Source organism: Phoca vitulina, unplaced genomic scaffold (assembly GCF_004348235.1).
Source record: "Phoca vitulina isolate PV1807 unplaced genomic scaffold, GSC_HSeal_1.0 scaffold6, whole genome shotgun sequence".
Taxonomy (NCBI): domain Eukaryota; kingdom Metazoa; phylum Chordata; class Mammalia; order Carnivora; family Phocidae; genus Phoca; species Phoca vitulina.
Window position 1 is genome coordinate 72700246 of NW_022589709.1, and position 22554 is coordinate 72722799.

The 22554-nt window shown below is 44.5% G+C and overlaps 1 protein-coding gene across 5 annotated transcripts in view; it reads right to left on the minus strand.

Moving 5' to 3' along the window:
* Nucleotides 1-22554, minus strand: part of ARHGAP26 (Rho GTPase activating protein 26) — a 414246-nt gene that overhangs the window by 309748 nt on the left and 81944 nt on the right. For all 5 annotated transcript variants that reach the window (XM_032404464.1, XM_032404465.1, XM_032404462.1 and 2 more), the window contains exons 2-3: nucleotides 2749-2844; nucleotides 1161-1222 (exon numbers count right to left, since the gene is read on the minus strand). In XM_032404464.1, coding sequence (XP_032260355.1) covers nucleotides 1161-1222; nucleotides 2749-2844 — 158 coding nt within the window. The remainder of the gene's footprint in view (nucleotides 1-1160; nucleotides 1223-2748; nucleotides 2845-22554) is intronic.

A 22554-nucleotide genomic window follows, 5' to 3' on the forward strand; every position in this document is an offset into this window, starting at 1 on the left:
ACCAATTTTTGTTCAAATAAAGTTTTAAAGATATGTCTCATTTTATCATTTAATACCCCCAGCGTGACACTACCTGGAGATGAAGTCTTGGGAAGATAATTAGGTCATCAGGGTAGAATCCTCACAATGGGATTAATGCCCTTCTAAGCCAAGACTGAAGAGCCATTCTGCCCCCTTTCTCTCCCATTTAAGGACACAGCAAGAAGGTGGCCATGTGCAAGCCAAGAAAAGGGTCCTCACCAGGAACCAAATCAGTTGGTTCCTTGATCTTGGACTACCCAGTCTCCACAACTGTGAGAAATCAATATTTGTTGTGTAAGCCATCCAGCCCACGGTATTTTGGTATGGCAGTCTAAGCAGATTAAGACAGTAGACTTAGTCTCAAATGATCAGTTTTAGCATGGGAAGAGAGGAAAAATCATTGATAGACTCTTCCTAGGCCCCTGTAGCACCATTAGCTTAGGGACAAGCCTTCCTGGGGACAAATCAGCATGCAGCCAGCAGGGGGATTTCAAATCAGGCTTCATTCTTGGTATCTCAGGGATAAGGAGAGGATGCAAAAGAACTTGTGAATGCGGAATCCCTCATCTGTTGATGTTCTGCCACGTCAGCATTAGAATACAGAAGGTATTTTTTAAGAACCTGAGGATCAGCATTTGATTCTTGGTTTTGCACAGTGCCTCCCTTTGAAGAACCTCTTATAATTATCATCATTTACTACATGCCCACTTCCTGGGTGCATACTAGAGGGCAGGCACTGGGTTAGGCGTTTCCGAATAAAGAGTGAAGGAGTGCCCTTCAAAAGCTCTTGGGTAAGTTTACTAAAATGAGGAAAGCAGGGAGCAGAGTATGACACCTTCATTCCCACTCTGCCTGTAGGGAATCGGAGGCCCCCAAAGTTAACTAATTCAAAAGATCCACCCATAAGTCATACCTTACGGGTGCACCTTACAGTGAATCTTTGGGAGGCAAACAACGTGGCTCTAACGTTATCGACAGTTTGCAATGTTTCCAACCTTGCAAAGATGAGAAGATGAGGCTTGCTCAAGAGTTCAAAACACTCAAGTGGTAGAGGCTGGACTCGAACCCAGTTCTTCTGACAACAAATCTCTTGACATGACCACACTGTATGGGAGCAAGAGCAGCCCAGCCATACTCACCATCCGTATCCGCTCATCTTCAAGATTCCTGAGGACAGTGGCAAACTCCTGCAAAGACCTTGCTGGAAAAGAGAAAGTACCATGAAAGGGACAGAGAAATGGGCCTTTGGGAGCCTTTCCAGGTACAGCTATTATGTTATGGACTGAAATCCCTTGACACATGCAGAATCCTAAAGTCAATTGCTTCCCAAGGCTCCCCTTATCTTTTAATCATTAACCATCCAGGATGACCCCCGAATGCAGGTTAATTTCACCTGGCACTCTAGCTGGGAAAGGATTTCCTTCAAGGACCTGCCTGTTCCTGAGACTACCCAGGACTGATGAGGTGCTGGCCAGCTTCCAGACCATAGGCTGAAAAGGGCAGAGTTCTGCTTGGGAGTTGAAGGATTTCCTGCCCAGGATTTGACCTCTTCAACCGTAGCTGTGGGACTGCGTCAGAAATCAACCTTTCCTCTGGTATCACAACTACACCAATATAGCTCGCAACAGAAGCCACATCAAGCCACTTATTAATATAATGCAGCCTGCAGCATGGTGGTCAGACACGGAGAGTCCCCACTAGAATTATTCCCAAAGGCAAAAGGCAGTAAGTCCAGTAGCCCTGAGGATATTCAGGACATACACATAATGTTGGGGAGCTCCAGGAGTTAACTACAGTGATGCATTTTCATTGCTCTCAGCTATCTCCCAGCTGCCTTCCCTCACCCCCAGATCCTGGCACTCTGTGTAACAACAGGGATTCAATAAGCATTTGACAACTTTTTCAATCCTTGCTCACCCCTGGAGCTAACCAAGATGCCCAATGTATGAAGAGTCAAGGGCAATGACTAGACCCTGCCAGACACAGGTGTCTTGACACTGCAAATCCTCTGTGCTCAGCATTGCCTACAAGAGACAGAAGGTAACAGTGAAAAGAAAAGCAGCACAGCAATCAACAGTAACCCCACCCTCAGCCTCTGGTTAAGGAAAGGCAGAGGGGAGCTGGACACCAAGCTCTTCTGTCCATCTGAAGGCAGCCGCAGCAACGTAGCTCCAGCTGACAACTGCCAGGCCTGAATGTGGGGCCAGCTGATCAGATCCTCCAGTTTTCAAAGAGGTGGAAAACCAGAACTTTACACAAATTCAATTTATATGTTAATTCGATTTTAAAAAATGAGTGCCAAAGAAAACATGGTTGTTGTATTCTGATTTCAGCCCACAAACTATCATTTGCAACCTGTAATTCTTCCCTCATCAACCTGTAATTCTTCCCTCATCTACCTCTCTTCTGTTCTTGCTCTCAGTTCTGTAGTACTTGGGCAAAGAAAAGTCACAAAAACAGCCAGAAGCAAAACATTACAGGAGGCTGGAGAGAAGAACCCCACTGCAAACCTTCAAGCTGCCTCCTACAGGCCCAAGGGTGAGAGAGGCAGTCTCAGAACTCTGAGGAAAAGCCCAGAGTAGCCCCTCACTTCACTCTGCCCCCTCCACTGTTGGTGTGGACTTAATTTATGACACTTAGATACTTCCTATCACAGGAAAAAGGCTCAGCAAGGACGCTGACAGTTATGATAAACAGTGACTCATCAGACACACGGTTAAGACTTACCTATACACATTTCATCATCTGTTTCTGCATCTCCTATGCACTGAAATTTAAATTCATTTAAGGAATCGGCAAATTTCCTCTTCGCCAAAGACAAATCTAGCAAGAAAAAGAGTAAAAAATATGAATTACTGACGTAAATTGATTTTCATATTTGCTGAACGTTTTAGTCCTACTAATGTAGCAGCTAGATTTGTTCCTGAGGCTATTTCAAACACAACATAAATTCAAAATACTGAACAGCTGTTTCTAACCTGAAATTCTGACTCACTTGAAAAATTACTATTTCTGTTACTTTGCTTTAACCATTCCGGTCCCAGTTCTAATTCCTCAAGCCACACAGTGAGTCCTGTCATGTACGTTTGTCACAGGTGGGAATCCAGGAGGAAGCGTGGGTCAGAGCAGATCTCAGTATCCACAACCCTGTGGGTCAGCCCTGCCACGAACCTCCCACGTAATCAGCCCTGCCGGGTACCTCCCATGTGGTCCGGCATTAGGTAGGGAGCGGGAAGAAAAGGCATGGAAGTGCCCCATTCCCACGACACAGGAGCTCCCGGACTCTTTATTCTGACTCAAGCACACGTGAGGCCGAGTTCTCACAACCCTCTCAGTTTCCCTCATGAGGAGAGTGACCAGCCAGCCTGACAAATTTCCGTGTGAACCATTTCCCTGGGTCATCGCGTTCCCGCTGCCACAAGAACAAAGCCCTGGCAATGTTCTGAGTTGGGGTAAAAACACACCCCACATATGTTATCTATAAAGAAAGCTTTTGGAAACCCTTGTCAAATTTAAAAAATAAAATAAGCTTTCATCTAAGGCAGTATTAAAAGCAAATGATCCCTCCTGAACCCTCAGCTTCTGTTAAGGGTATAAAACCACCCAGGTACCTTTAAGTGGCCTGACAGACACAGCTGCTCGGTACAAATGTGCTTAACTTAATTCCATGTGCAGCCTTCCTGCAGATTAGGCTAATCATTCAAATTACCCTCATAGATGTTTCCCTTATTGAAGGGGAAATGGTATTATGTCCAAATTCCCAGAGGAGGGAAATAGGAGGCATAACTGGCAACCTGCACTGGCTTTAATGAGATAGGGGGAGGAGGTTGGGAGGATTCTGGCTTCACAGATCAACATAATCTAATGGAACAAAAGCATCCATGGTCTTCTGCTCTTCTCTTTTTTAGTTCCCAGATCTGTTCCTTAAAGTGAGGGGTCATGTTTTTTTTCCACCTTTTGGTTTTATTTGTTTCCTCTCTGTGTACCTGGCAGTGCATCCTGCTCAGTGCATGCTGAATAATGTATGTGTGGAGGGGGGTGTACAAGTTCAACCGCTGGCGTGCAGCTCGCCGATCCCAGAGCTTATTCCAAGCAGCAGCTGCCGTGGAAGAGCCCGGCTAAGCAGTCCTTCTGCTCTCAGGTCTGGGGCTCAGGGTTACCACACAGACAGCAAGGGCTCCTGCTCAGAGACCACCCGCCTACAGGCTCAGATGACATGAATCCCAAGATAGCATGGCTTATGCAAGGCCCTCTGCTCTACACCAAAAGATGAAGACACTTGAAGTGGAGAAGCAGAACCCAGGAGCCACCAGCCAATAGTCTCTGGTCTCTCCCTGGCTCAGTCACTTTAATGCAATGGTCCTTGGCAAAAAGTCCAAAGATGCTGGCAGAGGAATCAGCCGTCTCCTAAAACTGGCCGACCCACGCTGAGGATCTCCCTAAGAATACAAATCACTCCCTGGCAAGTCAAGAAAGAAACTGATTCATCTCAAAGTCAGAACACTGTGGGGAGGAAAGACAGCAGGCCATAGGCAGGATAAGATAAAGGAAGAATCACCTTTCAGAGTGGAAGACAAAGCCCCCAAGAAGGCCAAAGAGTATCAGGTATAGAATGAGGGCATGGCTGTGCTCAGTCTCATTGTAGTCAGAATGTCTTCTGATCAGAACTCACAAAGAAAGGCTTGAGCCAAGAGTAAGACTAGAGTTGCTTCTCTATCCACCTAACAATCCTCTATGCCTCCCCCCTTGGCAAGAAAAGACTCAAGCTGGACAAGCATCTCCACACAGTGGAAGAAAGGTGAAACATAAGGCAGGCTTGGGAAACCTCCCAACACGCACCCGAGAAGATGTGCTGCCAGGAGCAGCTCTCAGTGAGGATCCAGGAGTGGCTAATAATGCACAACGGGGCCTTTGTGGGGCCTTTTCATAGGAGGACCCATTTAACCTGGAGCAGGGCCTATTAGCTTATGACCAGAAAGTAACCTTATTTCATTGTCGAAAGGGACACCCCACCACAACACAAACCTGAGAAGCCATGTGGGCCCCACAAAGCTGATAAGGAGGCCTCTCCCCTTGACAAAAGAATTAGGTAGTGATTACTGGAGTCCATGCTGGGTTGTAGGCCAGTGAGCATAGCTAGACAGACTAAACTTCCCAATTATTGGAATCTGAAAAGAAATTCACCATGGGCTTGAATGGCTCATGCCTGAGAGAGAAATCTTGGTAAAGGTGTAGGGGGACACTGGGTATTTTGCTTGTTCAGCATCCACTCCCCAGTCTTTGGATCAGCAGCTCAAGCTTGCTTTGTTTTATTTTTTTTTTAAAGATTTTATTTATTTATTTATCAGAGAGACAGCACAAGCAGGGGGAGAGGCAGGCAGAGGGAGAAGCAGGCTCCCTGCTGAGCAAGAAGCCCAATGTGGGACTCAATCCCAGGACCCCGGGATCACGACCTGAGCCAAAGGCAGACGCTTAACTGACTGAGCCACCCAGGTGTCCCTCAAGCTTGCTCTGAAGAACCTCCCCCTTTATACTTGCCTTGCATGGGGTCCTGGTTGTAGGCTGATCAGCCCCTTCCCCAGCCCCTTGCCCTCACCCCAACCTCACCTGGCTCCTGTGTTCAAATTTCAGCTCCACCATTTCCTAGAAGTGTAAGTAACCTAGGTTAGGCCTAACTTCTTGGTCGCCTCGCCTGACATAAGTTGTCAGCCCCACCTAACCCATTAGATTGTCAGGAGACCCAGGGAGATACACTACACAAGCACTCTGTACACTGTAAGCTTCAGTTCTAGGCAAGGCTGGGCTATTCTTCCCTAACGTGTGAATCCTGCAATGATGGTAAGCAGGACTACCTGTGTTGAGAACTCAGCTGAGTTAGAGGAGTGACATAAGAGCACACAGCTCAAACGTGGGGATCTAGGACGCTATCAGCTCTTGGGACCCAAGATCCTTGTAGCATGTGGATACACCATGATGCCTCACCCTGTTAAGATAAAACCCTCTCTGTTACTTGGGACAATGGAGAAGACACCCTTTAAAAAGATCACCTAAAACACAGATTCTTGTCTACTTCAACCCAAAACGACTGGTAGAATCTTATGTAGACGATCAACTCTGCCATGCAGCTACAGGGGGATCTCTTTCTGCAGCTTTCTCTGTGATGCAACAGGAATCTAACATGCACACACCAGTAGGAGGAGTGGAGAAAGCAGAGAGGCTGGTACCAGTACTGAGTGCATGCCAAGCTTCATGACACCCTGCTCATATAACCCCACTGTTTCATGTTCAGTGCAAGATACACCAAGGCACCAAAGGTCAATGATATTTACTGTGCAGAAACATCTGTTGCTAGAAAGGCAGAATGCCGGCCAGGACAGACAGGAGTCGTAACTGGCAGCTTCTGGGGAGGACAAGTATTTGCCTTACAGAATTAAGTCTCTTCTGGGTGAGGAGACCAGGCAGCTAAGGGACACAGAAGCAGCTAGAAGTCTGGGTCTTGAGGGACCGCTCTCAAAGGTGTCTGCAACTAGAGGAACAAAGGGAAGTGCCCTTCTCTTCCTGCGGATGCCATGCTCTTGCCTCCCCGGATACTCATCTGCACAGAGTGTTAAGAGAATTTAACCTAAGTACCAATTCTTTTTTCAGTAAAAGAAGGTTGATACTTTTTTTTTTTTTTTTTAAGTTAGGATCTACCTTCAGTTACACAAGCTTTACCTCGGTACCACAAGTCAAACCATTCCCATTTTCTCCTTGGGGAAAATTTAACATCCATGTGCACACACAAACACACCATGATGAAGGACTTGAGGTAACCTTACCATTACATTTATTTCAGTGCATCTTTTACCTTTCTTTGACCTCTAAAGTTACCAGAACTGTATATAACTATCCATAAAATTTTCTACTCCTTGGTCACATCTGTCACATTACAGTTATTGAAGTCCAACTGCTAAGGTAAGTATTTTCGACAAGAATGGCCTGTTGGCTGCTTAAAGCACAAACACTGAAGTCCTCAGGCCTAGCTAATCTCTCCCTTCTCTGAAAGCCAATTACACTTACTCTCTGTGCCTGATCACCTTGTATTTGGAATGATTCCAGAACCATGCATGAGTGGTTCCCTGGCATAATGCACAGTAATACCTGAGATGGGCCCGGACAAGGCGGCCCTCAAGACATGTTGTACTGATCTGACTGGGCAGAGCAACAGATGTTGGCTTATAGGTGGGATATCTGAGATGGCCCAATAAGAGGACCCACAGTGAGGGCTGAGAGGTGGACATGAGTCCCCAAGACTGCAGCTTTGCCACAACTCCCATTCTCAGGTAAACTTACCACTCTCTAAACCAAACTCTCTCTCCTCTCCTACCCTCTCAAAAAAGGGCCAACCAAGGACCTCTTCCTGCATCCCCAGTTTGGCAAAGAGCACCACCATCTGTCTTGCCACATAAGTCAAAGTCACACACCAAAGTGTTGCCCCTGGTAGCACAGTGTCCTTCCCAAGTGTGTCTGTTTTGCCTCCTAAGCATCTCAGTTCTATTCACTCTTCCCCATCACCATCAGCAACCCCTAAATCAAATGCCCCCATTTGCCTGGGTAACTGCACAAATGCCTCTGCTCTGGTCCCCCATACCCATTTTTGTTCTTCCAATCAGTTCTCCCCCCAGTCACGTCAGCTCCAATAGTGAATCCTGCGATGGGTTCCCAGAGTTCTAAAAACCAAGACCAAAGTCCCTCCCAAAATCTGAGAAGCCTTGCAGGACCTGGGCCCCCAATTCCCTTTCTGGGTTCTGCCAGCTCCTTGAACGTCCTGCTCATACCTGCAGCCCTTAGCTCAGAAGTTCGGTCCTCCAAAAAGCCTGCCCTGACTTCTGTAACCAGGCCAACCCCTACCCTACCTTCACTCTAAGTCCTATGCCCCTCCTTTTTTTTTTTTTCTTTTTTTTTGTGCCTCCTTCTTCATAGCAATTTTATATTGTTCAGGTGGTAATTCTATTAGTACCTCCCCAACTAGTAAATTCCTTAAGGGTAGGGATTGTGTCTCTTCATGCTCACCACTATGTCCTCACAAGCTAGCACATCACCTGGCTGAGAGCAGGAGTAACAGAAAGAACAAAGGGGGAGGGGAAGTTGGGCACTCTACTGGTTCACTGCACTCATCAAAGGTGAAATTCCTGATTATATAATTCACAGATGAAAAAAAGCTGATTAGATATATATTAGGAGAAACTTCAAACTTAGATAAGTCTGGCTGAAGCTTGTATATATAGGAATATGCTTTCTGTTAACATAAAACCACCTCCCCTAATGTTGTCTGTTGAGGAAGATTCCCACAGACCTGCAGAGAGCCACCAGCGGACACATGAAGTAAAACCTTCTCTATAACCAAGAAACCAGGAGAAATGGGCTATAAATATGTCTGCTGTTGGCCACAACCATGTGTGCCCTTTCAGCCCAGCCTGTCCTGTCCCCAAGCCAGGAGCTAAAACAGATGAAGGCAGAGTTCCAGAGACACTTCTCTTTTTCCGCATACCTGGAAAAGCTGAAAACATATCCTATCAGAAACCGTGCTTGGGGACAGGCATTTCCCAATCTGCGTGTGGCATTTTAAACTTAGTGCCACTGCTTAACCGTAAGAAAAGCAAGTGATGTTCCTTTGTTTGTTCTACAGCCTGAAACCCTGCACTTCAGGAGCAGAAAGACACAGTGTTCAGATCCTACACAAAATACCCCTATAGCATTCATCTAGTTTCTGTGATGCAGTCTTACCTGTGGCCACTAGGTGGCGATGGACTGTACCAGAGAAAGGGTGCTAATAAACCAAGGAGAAATGACAAAGTCAGCCTCAAATGTAGTGCTGGGCACAGATGAAGACACCCAGCCGAGAAGGGAAATGTCCAGTGGGCACTCAATCAGCAATGCAGGGAGAGTCCCTGGCATCCATGGGGGAAGAAATGCCCTAATACATTCAGAGGACCCTTGTTCATCTTACCGGTTCAAGCCTGAGATGGAGGGGAAGGGCTGGAGGGATGAAGTCACCACCAGCATGTCTCTTACATTCTTTCAAATCTGGCTGGAACAGACTCAGAAAACCGCTCATGTCACCAGAGGATGATATGCCCACCAGTCATATCAACCACCACATCATGTCCGTTCTGATTATACATCCGTGTGCTTTTCCAGAGGCCATTTCCCTAAAATTCTATTTCCTAAATGAGGCCATAGTCAACACAGACTCTGGAGAATTTGTTTTTCCAACCAGAGCACTAAGGCTAATGAAATTTTCAGAGTTGATTTTTAAAATGAAATTCAATAGAAGAAAGGGGCTTCACCCTTTTCCAGATAAGGTTTCTAATTCTATCTATATGGAAACATCCTTAAGAATAATATGGGAGACCCAAACTCGTCTTTGTCTACATCAAAATAAGTGTAAATATATGATGCATTCGTTTATAGGGTACTTACTATGTAATATGTACCTACTAAGTACTTTAACTCATTTTGTCCTCACAGTCATCCTACGAGTAGGAATTATTATTTCCATTTTGCAGTTGGGGAAACAGATTCAGAGATTAAATAACATGCCATGGTCACATAGCTAATGAATGGTAGTATAAGAAACCTGGTCCCTCTGACTCCAAAACTCTCAACTACTATACTCTATGGCCTAACCTTCTCAAATATTTGAGACTCTTCTATCAATGTACTCAAAGAAATAAAAGAATGATACAGATACATTTCATATCCTTTAGGAGAATGTAATTCAGAAGGACCTCATCTGTGTACAGTAAGTCCTCCCTTACCTGTGGTTTCAGTTGCCTGCCATCCCCCTCAGTCTATAAGCAGATGACTCGCCTGACTTAATGTCAGAAGGTCAGTAGTAACCTAATGCTATGTCACAATGCCTACGTCATTCACTTCATGTCACCTCGTCACATAGGCATTTTATCATCTCACATCATCACAAGAAGGGTGAGTACAATAAGGTATTTTGAGAGACATTCCACATTCACATAACTTTCATCACAGTCTATTGTTTTAACTGTTCTACTGTATTTGTAATTATTGTTGTTAATATCTCACTGCGCCTAATTTATAAATTAAACTTTATCATTGGTATATATGTGTATATACCTAGTACAGGGCTATAATCTAAGTACAGGGGGAAAAAAACATAGTATATACAGGTCTCAGTGCTATCTGTGGTTTCAAGGCATCCACTGGGGGACCTTGGAACATATCCCTTGTGGATAGGGGGAGGAGAAGGACTACTGTATATGAACTTATAAACTAAGGTAAAACAGGCTAGAGCAATCAAAGTAGGAAAAAAAAAATTCAGAAGTGCAAGCAGGATATTACTCCAGTTAGGGCCATTGGCAGAATCATCCCAGAAAAAAAAGAATAGGGAGTAGCATTTGAAAAGAGCCTTAAAAGTTCAGTAGTTCAGGGGCGCCTGGGTGGCTCAGTCGTTAAGCGTCTGCCTTCGGCTCAGGTCATGGTCCCAGGGTCCTGGGATAGAGCCCCGCATCGGGCTCCCTGCTCAGTGGGAAGCCTGCTTCTCCCTCTCCCACTCCCCCTGCTTGTGTTCCCTCTCTCACTGTGTCTCTCCCTGTCAAGTAAATAAATAAAATCTTTAAAAAAAAAAAAAAAGTTCAGTAGTTCAGTATAATTTGAATTTGTAGAAATGAGAGGAGGTGCAGGGCAGGGTAAACAGGCATGGGAAGGTATTCTAGAAGTAGCAACAAGAAGCAAAGAGATGCAAAAGCAGAGGACCCAAGGTCAAACAGCAGGCAGTTGCTTGATAGAAAGAAGGTAAGACTAGGAAAAGGGGTTAGAATCATGGGAGGACTGGAATGCCAAGCTAAGGAATTTAGACGTCATCCCTAAAGAAATGGTAACCATATTTTTATAAAGAAGACAGATAAGATCAACTTGAAGATTAATTATGACTTTTACTAAGGAGCTGGCCCAGAACTTCATTTTAGGACTTCTACTCTGACTTCCCATCCTGCTTCACTGCCAAAAACATACAACACAGTCAAAGGGCTTTCTCCTTGTGGGATGACCAGATGGCAGAGGACACCTCTCAACCTTGACACTGGGTACAAAGACCACAGGTCAGCCACAGATAATGAGAAAATGAGGGATTCAGAGAATCTCTGCTCCCTACTGAAAACTCCAAGTTCACATCTGGATTATGAGGGCTCAGTAGTACCCCCACTACAGACAGGTAATAATATACAAAGATATATACTAAGACAACTGTATATCCAAAGTGCTACATTAGCTGTTCTTCTTAAGAACACGGGGAGTTTAAGTCCTAGGACGTGATCTTTTATGAAGAAATTCCAGACTAGCTTATTGTCACATAATAGGTACTCAAAAAACATTTGCTCATCAAGGACCAATATGTTAAATGATTTAAGTCAGCATCAGACCTATAATGAAAACTCAAGCCCAAAAGAGCCCAGGCCTAAATGTGCATTGCTCAGTCCTGACACAAAGCAGAGAGCAAGGACACACAGAACTGAGGGACTGGATTCAGAACAATTACATTTGCATAAAGCTCCAAGACCTTCTAAGACAGTGGGTCAGTACAAGAAAAACTCCCTCGAGGGAAACAATGGTGATTTGCTTGGTTAAAACAAAGAACCCCATTTTAAGAGGGACTGATCAAGTGAAAGAGCAAAAAAGAAAGGGTATTTCCATGCAGTTCAAGTGTAAACGTCACACACACACACACACACACATTTAGTCTAGGTCAATTCAGAAGAGTATGAAGTGTGTGGACTCACAAACATGGGTTCAAACCCTGGATCTGCCAATTACCAGCTCTAGGACTGGGCAAATGGCTCAACCTTTCCAAGAGTCTCTGTCACGATGAAGGTAACAAGTACCTCACAGGCTTGTTGTGGGAATTAAAAAGGAAGAAAAAACAATGTGAGCAGAACACAGGGTTGCCTAGATGCTGGTTTTCTTTCCTTCCCACAGGCACAGGCTGAACACAGGTTGGAGACAAGAGAATCAACAAAATGAGAACCATAATTAGCTTTAAGAATTAAGGAATTTCTGTCTCATCAATTCACCTAACTGACCAAATACAAGTATCCCGTTTTTCTGAAGTTCGACCTACACCACTTCACTTTAACAAAGTATGTCCCTTAGTACCTATTTTCACTAACCAAAAGAAATCCAAAAAGGATTTTTCCGTTCACGTGGAAAGGGAAAACAGCGTTCAGTGTTTGTGGTGCAGTGAGCTGTGCGTGGAGCACCTAGAGCGGCCATAGCTTTGAACTGCGTCTGTGAGCATCTGTGTTTTATCTCAATTTATTTTGCGCATCCGTTAGCAAGACATGTCCTAAACTACCCGAAAAGCCTGAGAGAAGTTATTTTGGGGCTCCAGGGAAGCTTGAAAATTTTTCCACGTAAATTAATAGTAATTGCTTCTTCACTGTATCCCATTCTAGCTTAGGAAAGGTTTCACTGGAACACTCTACTTGTGGATAGTGCGGTAAACCTGTAGCCTCCTTCTAATGAACTAGCTACTGAAAATACATTTGAGTCCTTAAAGGTTTTCCTCAGATGCTTAGAAAACTCTAACATACCTACAGAATTAAAATTTCTTTTTACCCCTTGCAGATGAAAGGAAAAGCAAAAACCCTGGACGAAATAACAGTATTTTTTATCTGAACAGTAACTCAAAGTAATGTGCATGTCTTCTTGCAAAGTTTATTGGCCTAAGTGGTGCCTCTTATATGAACTGAGGCTAAGAATGATATCATGAAATCCTTCTCGCCCACTGAGTGGGGAAGGAGCCCAGCCCCAAGTAAAAAAGAATCAGAATGCTAACAAGACATCCAAGATAAAGGGGCTTGATAGGATGCACAGACCTGAAATGCCTAACTTCCTGAGAAGGTGGTATATGTGTTTCACTCCTCAAATAGGCACACTTAAGAAAAGGGGGGAAGGGTTAAGAAGAGATCACAGGAGTCAGAGCAAAGGGTCTGCAGTAAGATCAAGTCACACTAGAACTTAAAGACCAGAGGGTCTAGATGGGGCAGAGCTAGAACTCAGGCAGAGAATGGTGAGCTTCCTCTAGCTCGACACCACTCCACTACTATTATGCTCAACATAGAAGAGGGAACAGTATGAGGGAGGGGCAGTTGATCCTGGCTTGGGCCTCAAGACTTAGCTTCTGCTTCTACAATGTCTGACCACCTTAGAGCAGTGCTTCTCAAACTTTAACATGCACCCCAAACCAGGTCACCTTGTTAAAATGCTGATTCAATAGGCCTGGGAGTATGCATTTCGAACAAGTTTCCAGGTGATACCAATGTTGCTAGTCCAGGCATCACACTCTCCAAGTCAAGGTATGGGATTCCCAACAGAGACCCTGAGAGTCAAGATCACAGTGTTTTTCTCCTTCCAAGCCCAGCACCTAGAGCACACAGGACCTCAGTATATATTCGAAGAATGGACTCCTTGAAAGGACTTCAACTGTTGCACAAAAAACAGAATGGAAGCTAGAGTAAGAATCAGAAACAGGCTGCATCCTTGCTCACCCAGGAACAACACCTGTGAACCTGGGGAAAGTAAATTAATACCTTAGACTTAGAGAACTCTTTGAAAACCAGAAGGATGGCCAGTGATCTTTAAGGTCCCTTCTGGCTCTAAAATTCCACCCAAAGTATTTTTCCTGTGCATTTTTAAAAATTATATTAATGGTCAGGGTATACACTGGCAATTCCTACAGCAAGGCACACCTCTGTCATTCTCAGATAGCAGTTTCCAAAAATCCAACTGAGAGAACATAGACTCTGTTAGTCTCAGCAAATAACCATAGCAACTAATAGCCCCAAATAAAATGATGTCTTCACAATGATGTGCTGGCTCAATTAGATTAAGAGGGTGACGTGTACCATCTCAAAATTTATGGTTGTAAACTTAGAGCAAAAGCCAGACTTTCTTGGAAGAGATTTTTAAGAAAAAAAAAGGGGGGGGCGGTTATGGGTGCCTTGCCAATAAAATGAAGAAGGGACAGGGAGCCAGAAAAACGGAGATGAGAAACTGGAACAGAACTGCCCTGCCTATCCAGGTCCACGCAGACAAGGCCCAGGCACCCACGTGGGAATCCCACCACTTCCACCAGGGAGTTATCAAGCAACTGCATTTTGTCCTCCTTCTGTGCCTTTCTTCATGCACATAATAAAAGGAAAATGAATACTGCTACCTCAGAAAAGACTTGAGGGATTTACCAAAGGGACCATGAAGCTCTTAAGTGAAAAAGGGGATAACTGCAAAGGAGTCTATCCAGGTTGATAATGGATTTCCAAGCCAAATTCTCCACAGGTCATCCAGGATGCAGATGTTCATGGTCCAAGGTCTTGAGATTAAAGCTGGAATTGTGAAGCAAAAACCCAACATCTGTAAGATCTAGAACTCCGGCCTTACCGCACCCCCCGGTTTGCCTCTTTCAGCATCTGTGCAATCACAGTCACTCTGAACACATTCAGGCAAGCAAGAATCTCATGTGCAAAGCAGGAAATGGGAAGCCAAGGCCCATCAGCTCCCTATAATCCCTGATCCTTTTCTAACAAAGGACAGGACAGGACAGGAAAGGAAAGGGAAAAAAGCAAACCAAAAACCCAGCCCAAAGAATCCGGGCTTAAATTGCATTCAAATGTAAACAACAATTTCTGTTAACAAGAAAGTCCCAAAGAGAAGAACCTTGAGATAATGCACAAAATCAGATCCACCTCCAGCTGCTCTCCTCAACAGCTAAGATGAATGTGAGCATAGTCAAAGCAAGACAAGGCACTGTGAGTAAAGAGAGGCCTTCCACCAGCCAATCAAGCCTAGAATAATGAGGAAGCACTAGAATAATGAGTAAACTCAAAATCCCCCCTCAGCCATCTATAAGGTCTCTGTACTTATTTCCACCTGTATGAACTCAGGTGGGAGGGGGTGGGAGGGGAGGGTGCCTCCAGGGAGTTCTGTGAGTAAAGAGATGATGCTCAGTAGTGCTTAGCACCCGGCCTGCAGCAAGCACTCAAAAAAACAATAGATATTAATAGTATTCAGTATTACCCAAGGACGTAATAACTAATATGTCAGGGTGATTTATTACTGTATAAAAATCAGAGGACAGCCACTTGGCCTCCTACCACCCACCTTTACACCCCCCTACCTTGCTGACCTCTGACCATTATTATGATATAAATAGAATCTATCTAATGCCCGGGCACAGCTCAAACATCCCCACTAATACCACAGGAAGCAGGGCAGCCGCTCCTCAGCATCAGAATAAGTTCCATTTAAAAAGGAAAAACTGCCTGTCTCCCCGTGGATTAAATTAACATTTCCTGAAGAAAAAAAAAAAAAGCACATAATGTTTCTGAACAGAGCCACACCTAATAACATCCTCAGAGATTAGTTTCACTTTCTTTTATCCCCTGTTCAATGCGCCACTTCCCTGCTGCACCTAAGGGAGGCTGTACTGCTCCTGGGACCAGGCAGGGCGGCAAGGTGGGCAACACTGCCCTCCACACACTTCCCAAGGAAAGCCCTGGTTCCCTGCCATGTTGCTTCCTTAGCAGCTCTGCCCCAGTCAGATAAGAAATCGTGCTTCAGCTAGTTCCACACCATCACAGGATTTGACAGGCCAGCTTAATGTTTCTCCAAATATGCTGAACATCAACTGTGAAAGACCTGCCTTGGGAGCATATCCCAGCCACCGCCATTAAAATTCCAGGGCTGGGGCCCAGGAATCTGGGCTCGCAGGTGATTCTTATGCAGGCTGAAGTGAGAGAACCGCCACCATCTAAGCCCTCCGAACATCTAGTACCATGTACCAATATTGGAACTTCTCCTGATTACAAAGGTAGAGCTGCAAGGAACAAGCCAGAACTTCTAGTTCCTGACAATAGGTTTACAAATGTTCCCAAAGCAGGCAATTGATGCTTGTAGAGGAAGAAATCTAAGTGACAGTAGAGGTGGGAGGAGGGAACACTGTAATTCAATTTAAAAGTCACAAATTCTGAATCCTTAGCCTTTTTCCAAAAGTGTTCTTAATCATGTCTCTTATTCCAAAGCCCACACGAGCACCCAGGAAGGCAGCTCTGTTTAGGGCCTGATTTGTACAGACCCTGCTTATGGCACCAGGAGCTGATGAATGGCCCTGGTGCTGCCTGCCTAGAAAGCCATCCGGAAACCATGCTTCCCAAAGAAGTGACAGCCGCCTGCAGCGCCTGAGAAGCCAAGCACTCTTGGACCGCAGGCCTGGGCGAGGGCTGCCAATAAGGATCTGCCCTGTTAATCTCTGGCTGAGCGTGCAAAAAGTAAGCCTGACACAGACTCAAGTGAATCCAGGATTCAGGCTGCCAGGCAGCTGAGAGAAAGGACTATCACTTTGTGGACATGCAACCCATGCAGTCCCTCTGGAACCCACACTGAGAAGGGCCACTTGGCTTAATGCTATCCTGCCACCATCCTGACATTTAAAATTGTATCTCTAAACTTGTGTTTTGTAAGTGAAGTCTGATGGGATAAGCAGAGCAGAGATCTCCAACATGGGTGACAGGCGTGTCCACCAGGGCCGCTTGCAGCCCCAGGTACATATGGTGTTTGCAATGCCCAATAGCCCAGAACTCTGGTGGACCTACGATGTAGGAAAGTTGAGCTAGACCAAAACCAAGTACAAGGTAAGCGTGTCACGTCTGTAAGTGAGTGAGCAGGAATGCTGACAGCCCTGCGAGGCCACGTTTTCCTTCCAAATCAAAACTTAGCAAATGCAAAAAGAAGGCATTCTAAGAAACATGAATGACCAAGGGACCGTGCCATAGCCTTTCTTACTCATGTTATTTCCCTGGTTAAGTCAACCACTCAATGCTGACTATAAAGACACAACATGGGGAAAGATTAAGCAACCCACAGACCCTTGCCCCTTCGGGTCCTTCCTTACTCATCAGTAAGACAAAGGTAAAGAATGTTCGTAAAATGTTTGAATTTGAAGACATGAAACAAAAACAGCTGAACTAGGGTGTCCTAGGGTGTTTTTTCACAGAAATAGAACAAGCTATCTTAAAATCTGTATGGAACTACAAAAGACCCCAAACAGCCAAAGTAATCTTGAGAAAGAAAAAAGCTGATGGCATTCTGCTCCAATCGCAAACTACAATACAAAGCTATAGTAATGAAAACAGTATGGTACTGGCATTAAAACAGATGCACAGATCAATGGAACAGAAGACAGAGCCCAGAAATAGACCCACATATAGATGGTAGATCAATTTATAACAAAGGAACCAAGAATATACGATGGAGAAAAAAAAAACAGTCTATAAAAAATGGTGTTGGGAAGGGGCGCCTGGGTGGCTCAGTCATTAAGCGTCTGCCCTCAGCTCAGGTCATGATCCCGGGGTCCTGGGATCGAGTCCCACATCGGGCTCCCTGCTCGGCGGGAAGCCTGCTTCTCCCTCTCCCACTCCCCCTGCTTGTGTTCCCTCTCTCTCTGTCTCTCTCTCTGTCAAATAAATAAATCAAAATCTTTAAAAATAATAAAAAAATGGTGTTGGGAAAACTGAACAGCCACATGAATGAAAGAATGAAACTGGACCACTATCTCACACTACACACAAAAATCAACCCAAAATGGATTTAAGACTTGGAAAGAAGACCTGAAACCATAAAACTCCTACAAGGGAATCTCCTTGACATCAGTCTTGGTGATGATTTTCTGGATTTGACATGAAAAGCAAAGGCAACAAAAGTAAAAATAAACAAGGGGGACTACATCAAACTAAAAGTTTCCTGTACAGCAAAGGAATCCATTAAAAAAATGAGAAGGCAACCCAATGAATGGAACAAACTATTTGCAAATCCTATATAAGGGGCTAATACCCAAAGACTCATGCAAAAGCAAAAAAAAAAAAAAAAATAGGCTGAGGGATCTGAATGGACATTTTTCCAATGACCTACAGAAGGCCAGTGGGTACATGAAAAGGTGCTCAACATCACCCATCACCAGGAAATTAAAACAAATGTTGGCAAGGATGTGGAAAAAGAGAGAACCCTGTGCACTGTCAGTGGGAATGTAAACAGATACAACCACTATGTAAAACACTGTAGAAGTGCTTCAAAAAAATAAAAATAGAACTACCCAAGGATCCAGCAAGTCCACTTCTGAGTATCTCCCTGAAGAAGAAGAAAAAAAAAAAAAAACCACTAATTTGAAAAGATACATATATCCCTATGTTCACTGCAGCTTTGTTTACAATAGCCAAGACAGGAAAAAAACCTAAGTGTCTATCCATGGATGAATGAATAAAGAAAACAGAAAACGTGTGTGTGTGTGTGTGTGTGTGTGTGTGTACATATACACAGCAAATATATCTATATATTTGTATATATCTATATATGGTGGAATATTATTCAGCCATAAAAAATAATGAAATCCTGCCATTTGTGACAACATGGATCAACCCTGAGGGCATTAGGTTAAGCAAAATAATCAGAGAGAGAAAAACAACGTAAGTCTCACTTATGCATGGAATCTAAAACAAAACAAAACAAAAACAAAAGCAACAACAACACAAGGTCATAGTACAGAAGAGACTGGTGATGGCCAGAGGCAGGGGTAGGAGTGGGCAAAATGGGTGAAGGTGGTCAAAAGGTACAAATTTCACATTATAAAATAAATAACAGGATGTGAAGTACAGCACGGTGACTACATTTATAATAATACTGTACTGCATACTTGAAAGCTGCTAAGAGAATAGATCTTGTAAGTTGTCACCACAAGGAAAAAAATTTAACTGTGTATGGTGACAGATGTTAACTAGACTTACTGTGGTGATCATTTCACAATACAAATATCAAATCATTATGGTATACATCTGAAACTGATGTTATGTCAATTATACCTCAAAAAAAAAAGATCTACGAACACACACACACACACAGTTGAGTTAGCTTGTGCAGTGCTTCCAATGTTCTAATAAGAACAAAATTAATATGCATCTGAGCTACAGAATATGAATTATGTAATTTCAGTGATTCCACATGCAAGTCAGCTGATCTTATATTTACATGTAAAATTGGCACTGCACAATAAAGACAAACAGTAAAATTCATACTAATAGTGTAAACTTTTATTTTTAAGTTATTTTTATTTTTATTTTTAAGTAATCTCTATACGCAATACAGGGCTCAAACTCACAAGTCCAAGATCAAGAGTTATACACTCCACTGAGAGAGCCAGTCAGGCACCCCAAATTTTTTTAATAGCAAATAAAAACACCGTAAGTCAACAGAGATACCATCAAAGAAAGGCTTTATATTGTAATACCTTTGACAGTCCAGGTTTGTGCTCTATGAATAAGGGCCCATAGGTAAGTAGCTAGTCCTGGACACAGAAACACCTGGGATTCCTTTTCCACCTGCATTAACTTTCTCATTTCCTCCAACTGCTACCTTGAGGAAGACCTCCATTCCTGCGGCATAGCCAAACCCAGGCCAGCACCACCTCTGGTCTGGACTCCTAACTGGCCTTCCCACTTCCTCCTGGACCCCCTCCAGACTGTTTTTCACTCAGCTGACCAGGATGGCCTTTCCAAAAAGCAGATGTGATCTTGTCACTGCCCCTTCCACACCCTCTCCAACTGTAACTCTTCCTTTTCATTTCAAAATCTGCCCAAGGCCTACAAAACACGTCTCATCTGCATAGCCTCCTGGCCTCGCCTACCCTCACTACTCCAGCCCCACCAGCGCGCTCAGATGCTCTAACGCGCGGGAACCATGCCAGCCTCGAAGCCTGGCACAATGTGCTCCCTCTGCCCAGGAAGGAATCCTGTACCCACGAGCCCTCATCAGACTGGAGCGCTCCCCCAAACCTCTCCACCCTTCAGATTCCACTTGAAGGGTCACTTCCTGTGGGAAGTGGCCTTCTCTCATCCTCCACCCACTCCCAATGGTAAACGCCCACCGCTCCCTAGAATTTCCCTTCCCATCCCTTTACACGATAGCTAATTTCCTTTAATTCTGGTAACTGTTTAATGTGTACTACCTGATGAGATTATAACACAAGGCAAGCAGTACCAACATCTGTTTTGTTCAGAAAAGGACAGTATTCGTAGTTCTAGCATGTAGTATTCCCCAAACCAATAAATGCATACAAACAGGCAGCTGACTCTTCTTCTTAAGAGTTCAGTCAGGAGAATGACAAACCCTGCAATTCCCTTTTTACTCAAAGAGAAAGCTGAAAGCTGGGTCACAGAAATGAAGACCCAACAGCCATCCCATTATTTACGCCATTACAGACACAAAATGAAACAACCGGAACCACATTTCCTAGGCTTAGCCTTGGAAGCCACAAAACACACATTCCCCAACGTCTTCCTCACGCAACAATATGCCTATGTTCTCAAGGTACTGCTAGTTCTATTTTAAAATCACTTTGCCTATAGGCAAATGATAGGCAAAGAATTTGCATTTGTACCTCTAGACAGCCTATCTAGAATCTTAAATAATCTGATGACAAATTGTGCCAATTAGTATCATGTAAATGCAGAAGCCATCCTTTCTAATACATCAGGTATCACTAGAAGGAAAACACACAAACACACACATACATACACACACACACACACACACACAAACAACACTATCTTTTGGAGGAAATGTTTCTCAAGTTGGCTTTTGAAGTTCACCTGAATCACATCACTCCAGATTTACTATATCAGAAATTCTGGGAATCAAATGTGGAAATTAGATTTGGAAATCAAACCTGGAAATCACAGTAAGTTTAAAAACCACTGTTATAAGAAGACAGTGTTGAGTAATTTGTTTAACTATGAGGGAACTGGAAGAAGTGAATGACACTGAACCTGAGAAAGCAGACAAACAAGAAAGAAAAGGAAAGCGAGGTCCTGTAGACCCGGAAAGTCCCTGGCAACACGCCTGCAAGAAAGCAGCAGGAAACTGTTCCCAGAGGAGAGAAGGACCATGGAAAAACCCTAGACCATTGTTGGCTCAGGTCATTAATTATTCTGGCCATTTTACGCTGGTGGCCACTTCCTCCTCTCTCAAGGTGCCTGAGGGACAGTCAGGAAGAAACCCTGACATCTGCCCCCTCGCTGCAGGAAGGACAGGGTGACGCGACCGAGGACGGCATGAGTAGGACCACTCCCACAGTCTCACAGCTCCGTTTAGGCACTGAAAGGATGAATCCTATACCTGCGAGCCCTTGCTAGACACAGGAATTCTGCCACGGCTGGCCAGCCCTCCCCATAACCAAGTCTGTGGCCTGCTGTCAACCCAGAAGCCTCAAGGAATGAGAAGACCCCTAGGAAGCCTCCCAGCACTGTTCTAGCAACTTCAGCATCCCCTCCTGTGATGAGCCAAATAATGTCCCCCAAATTCTTGTCTACCTGGAACCTTAGAATGCGAGCTTATTTGGAAATAGGGTCTTTGCAGATGTAATTACTTAAGATACAGTCATACTGGATTAAAATGGGGCCTAAATCCAATGACTGGTGTCCTTCTAAGAGGAGGAGGAGAGGACAGAGACACACAGGGAAGGAGGAGGCAGACACTGGAGTGATGCAGCTACAAGCCGAGGAACACCAAGGACTGCCAGGAGCCACCAAAGCTAGGAAGAGGCCAAGAAAGCTCCTTCCCTAGCACCCGCAGAGGTGTTGTTTTAAGCCACCGAGTCTGTGGTCATTTGTTAGGTCAGCCACAGGAAGCCCTCTTAGGAAGCCAGAGTCTTTAAAGTCATACTGTTACCAAAATCTAAGGGGTTCTGCAACCACACAAAAAGGAATACTTGCTGTTCAGATACTGGAGATGGCCTGGTCCTAGCCTCTGTGAGAGCTGCTCTCCACATTCAGGCCACCCCAGCTTCTTTCCCAGATCAGCACCCTCAGAGATCTTCTTCCACCCTGCCCGACCCTGCCAGCACCTAGCTCCCTCAAGGGAACCCTTCCCAGTGCGGCTTCTCACACACTGCCCTCCACCCCCCACCCCAGGCTGGCCCCCACCATGGGCTGATGCACCTGGATCTCTCCCTCTAAGCACTCTCTACACCTGCTCAGTGTGGGCAGAGACCAGGTCAGTCCTGTACTCCAACACAGCGCAATGACCACCACAGTTCAGTACGAGGAGAGGCTGAAATAATGCCACTGAGCACATGCGTGTAGTTATCAGTATTCACAGACATCCCTCATTCTTCCTTACTTGGACCAGATATCTTCTGTGTGACTTCTCACAGCTGTGACTATACTCATGTTAAAGCATGTCCCACACTATACAGATCACTCATCTATTCTATTATTCGTGAAAAAAAAACTACCTACGTGCCTGATATACTTGTCACTGGAGAGACAAAGGTAAGCAAAAATCAGACAAAGCCCCTGTCTTCACAGCATTACAAATGATGGTGAGGGGGTATCAGTCATTAATAACCTCACATGAGAGCTGAAAAACAATAGAACAATCTTGTTCCTAAGCCTATCTCCTCTATTAAGTTATTTCCTACTC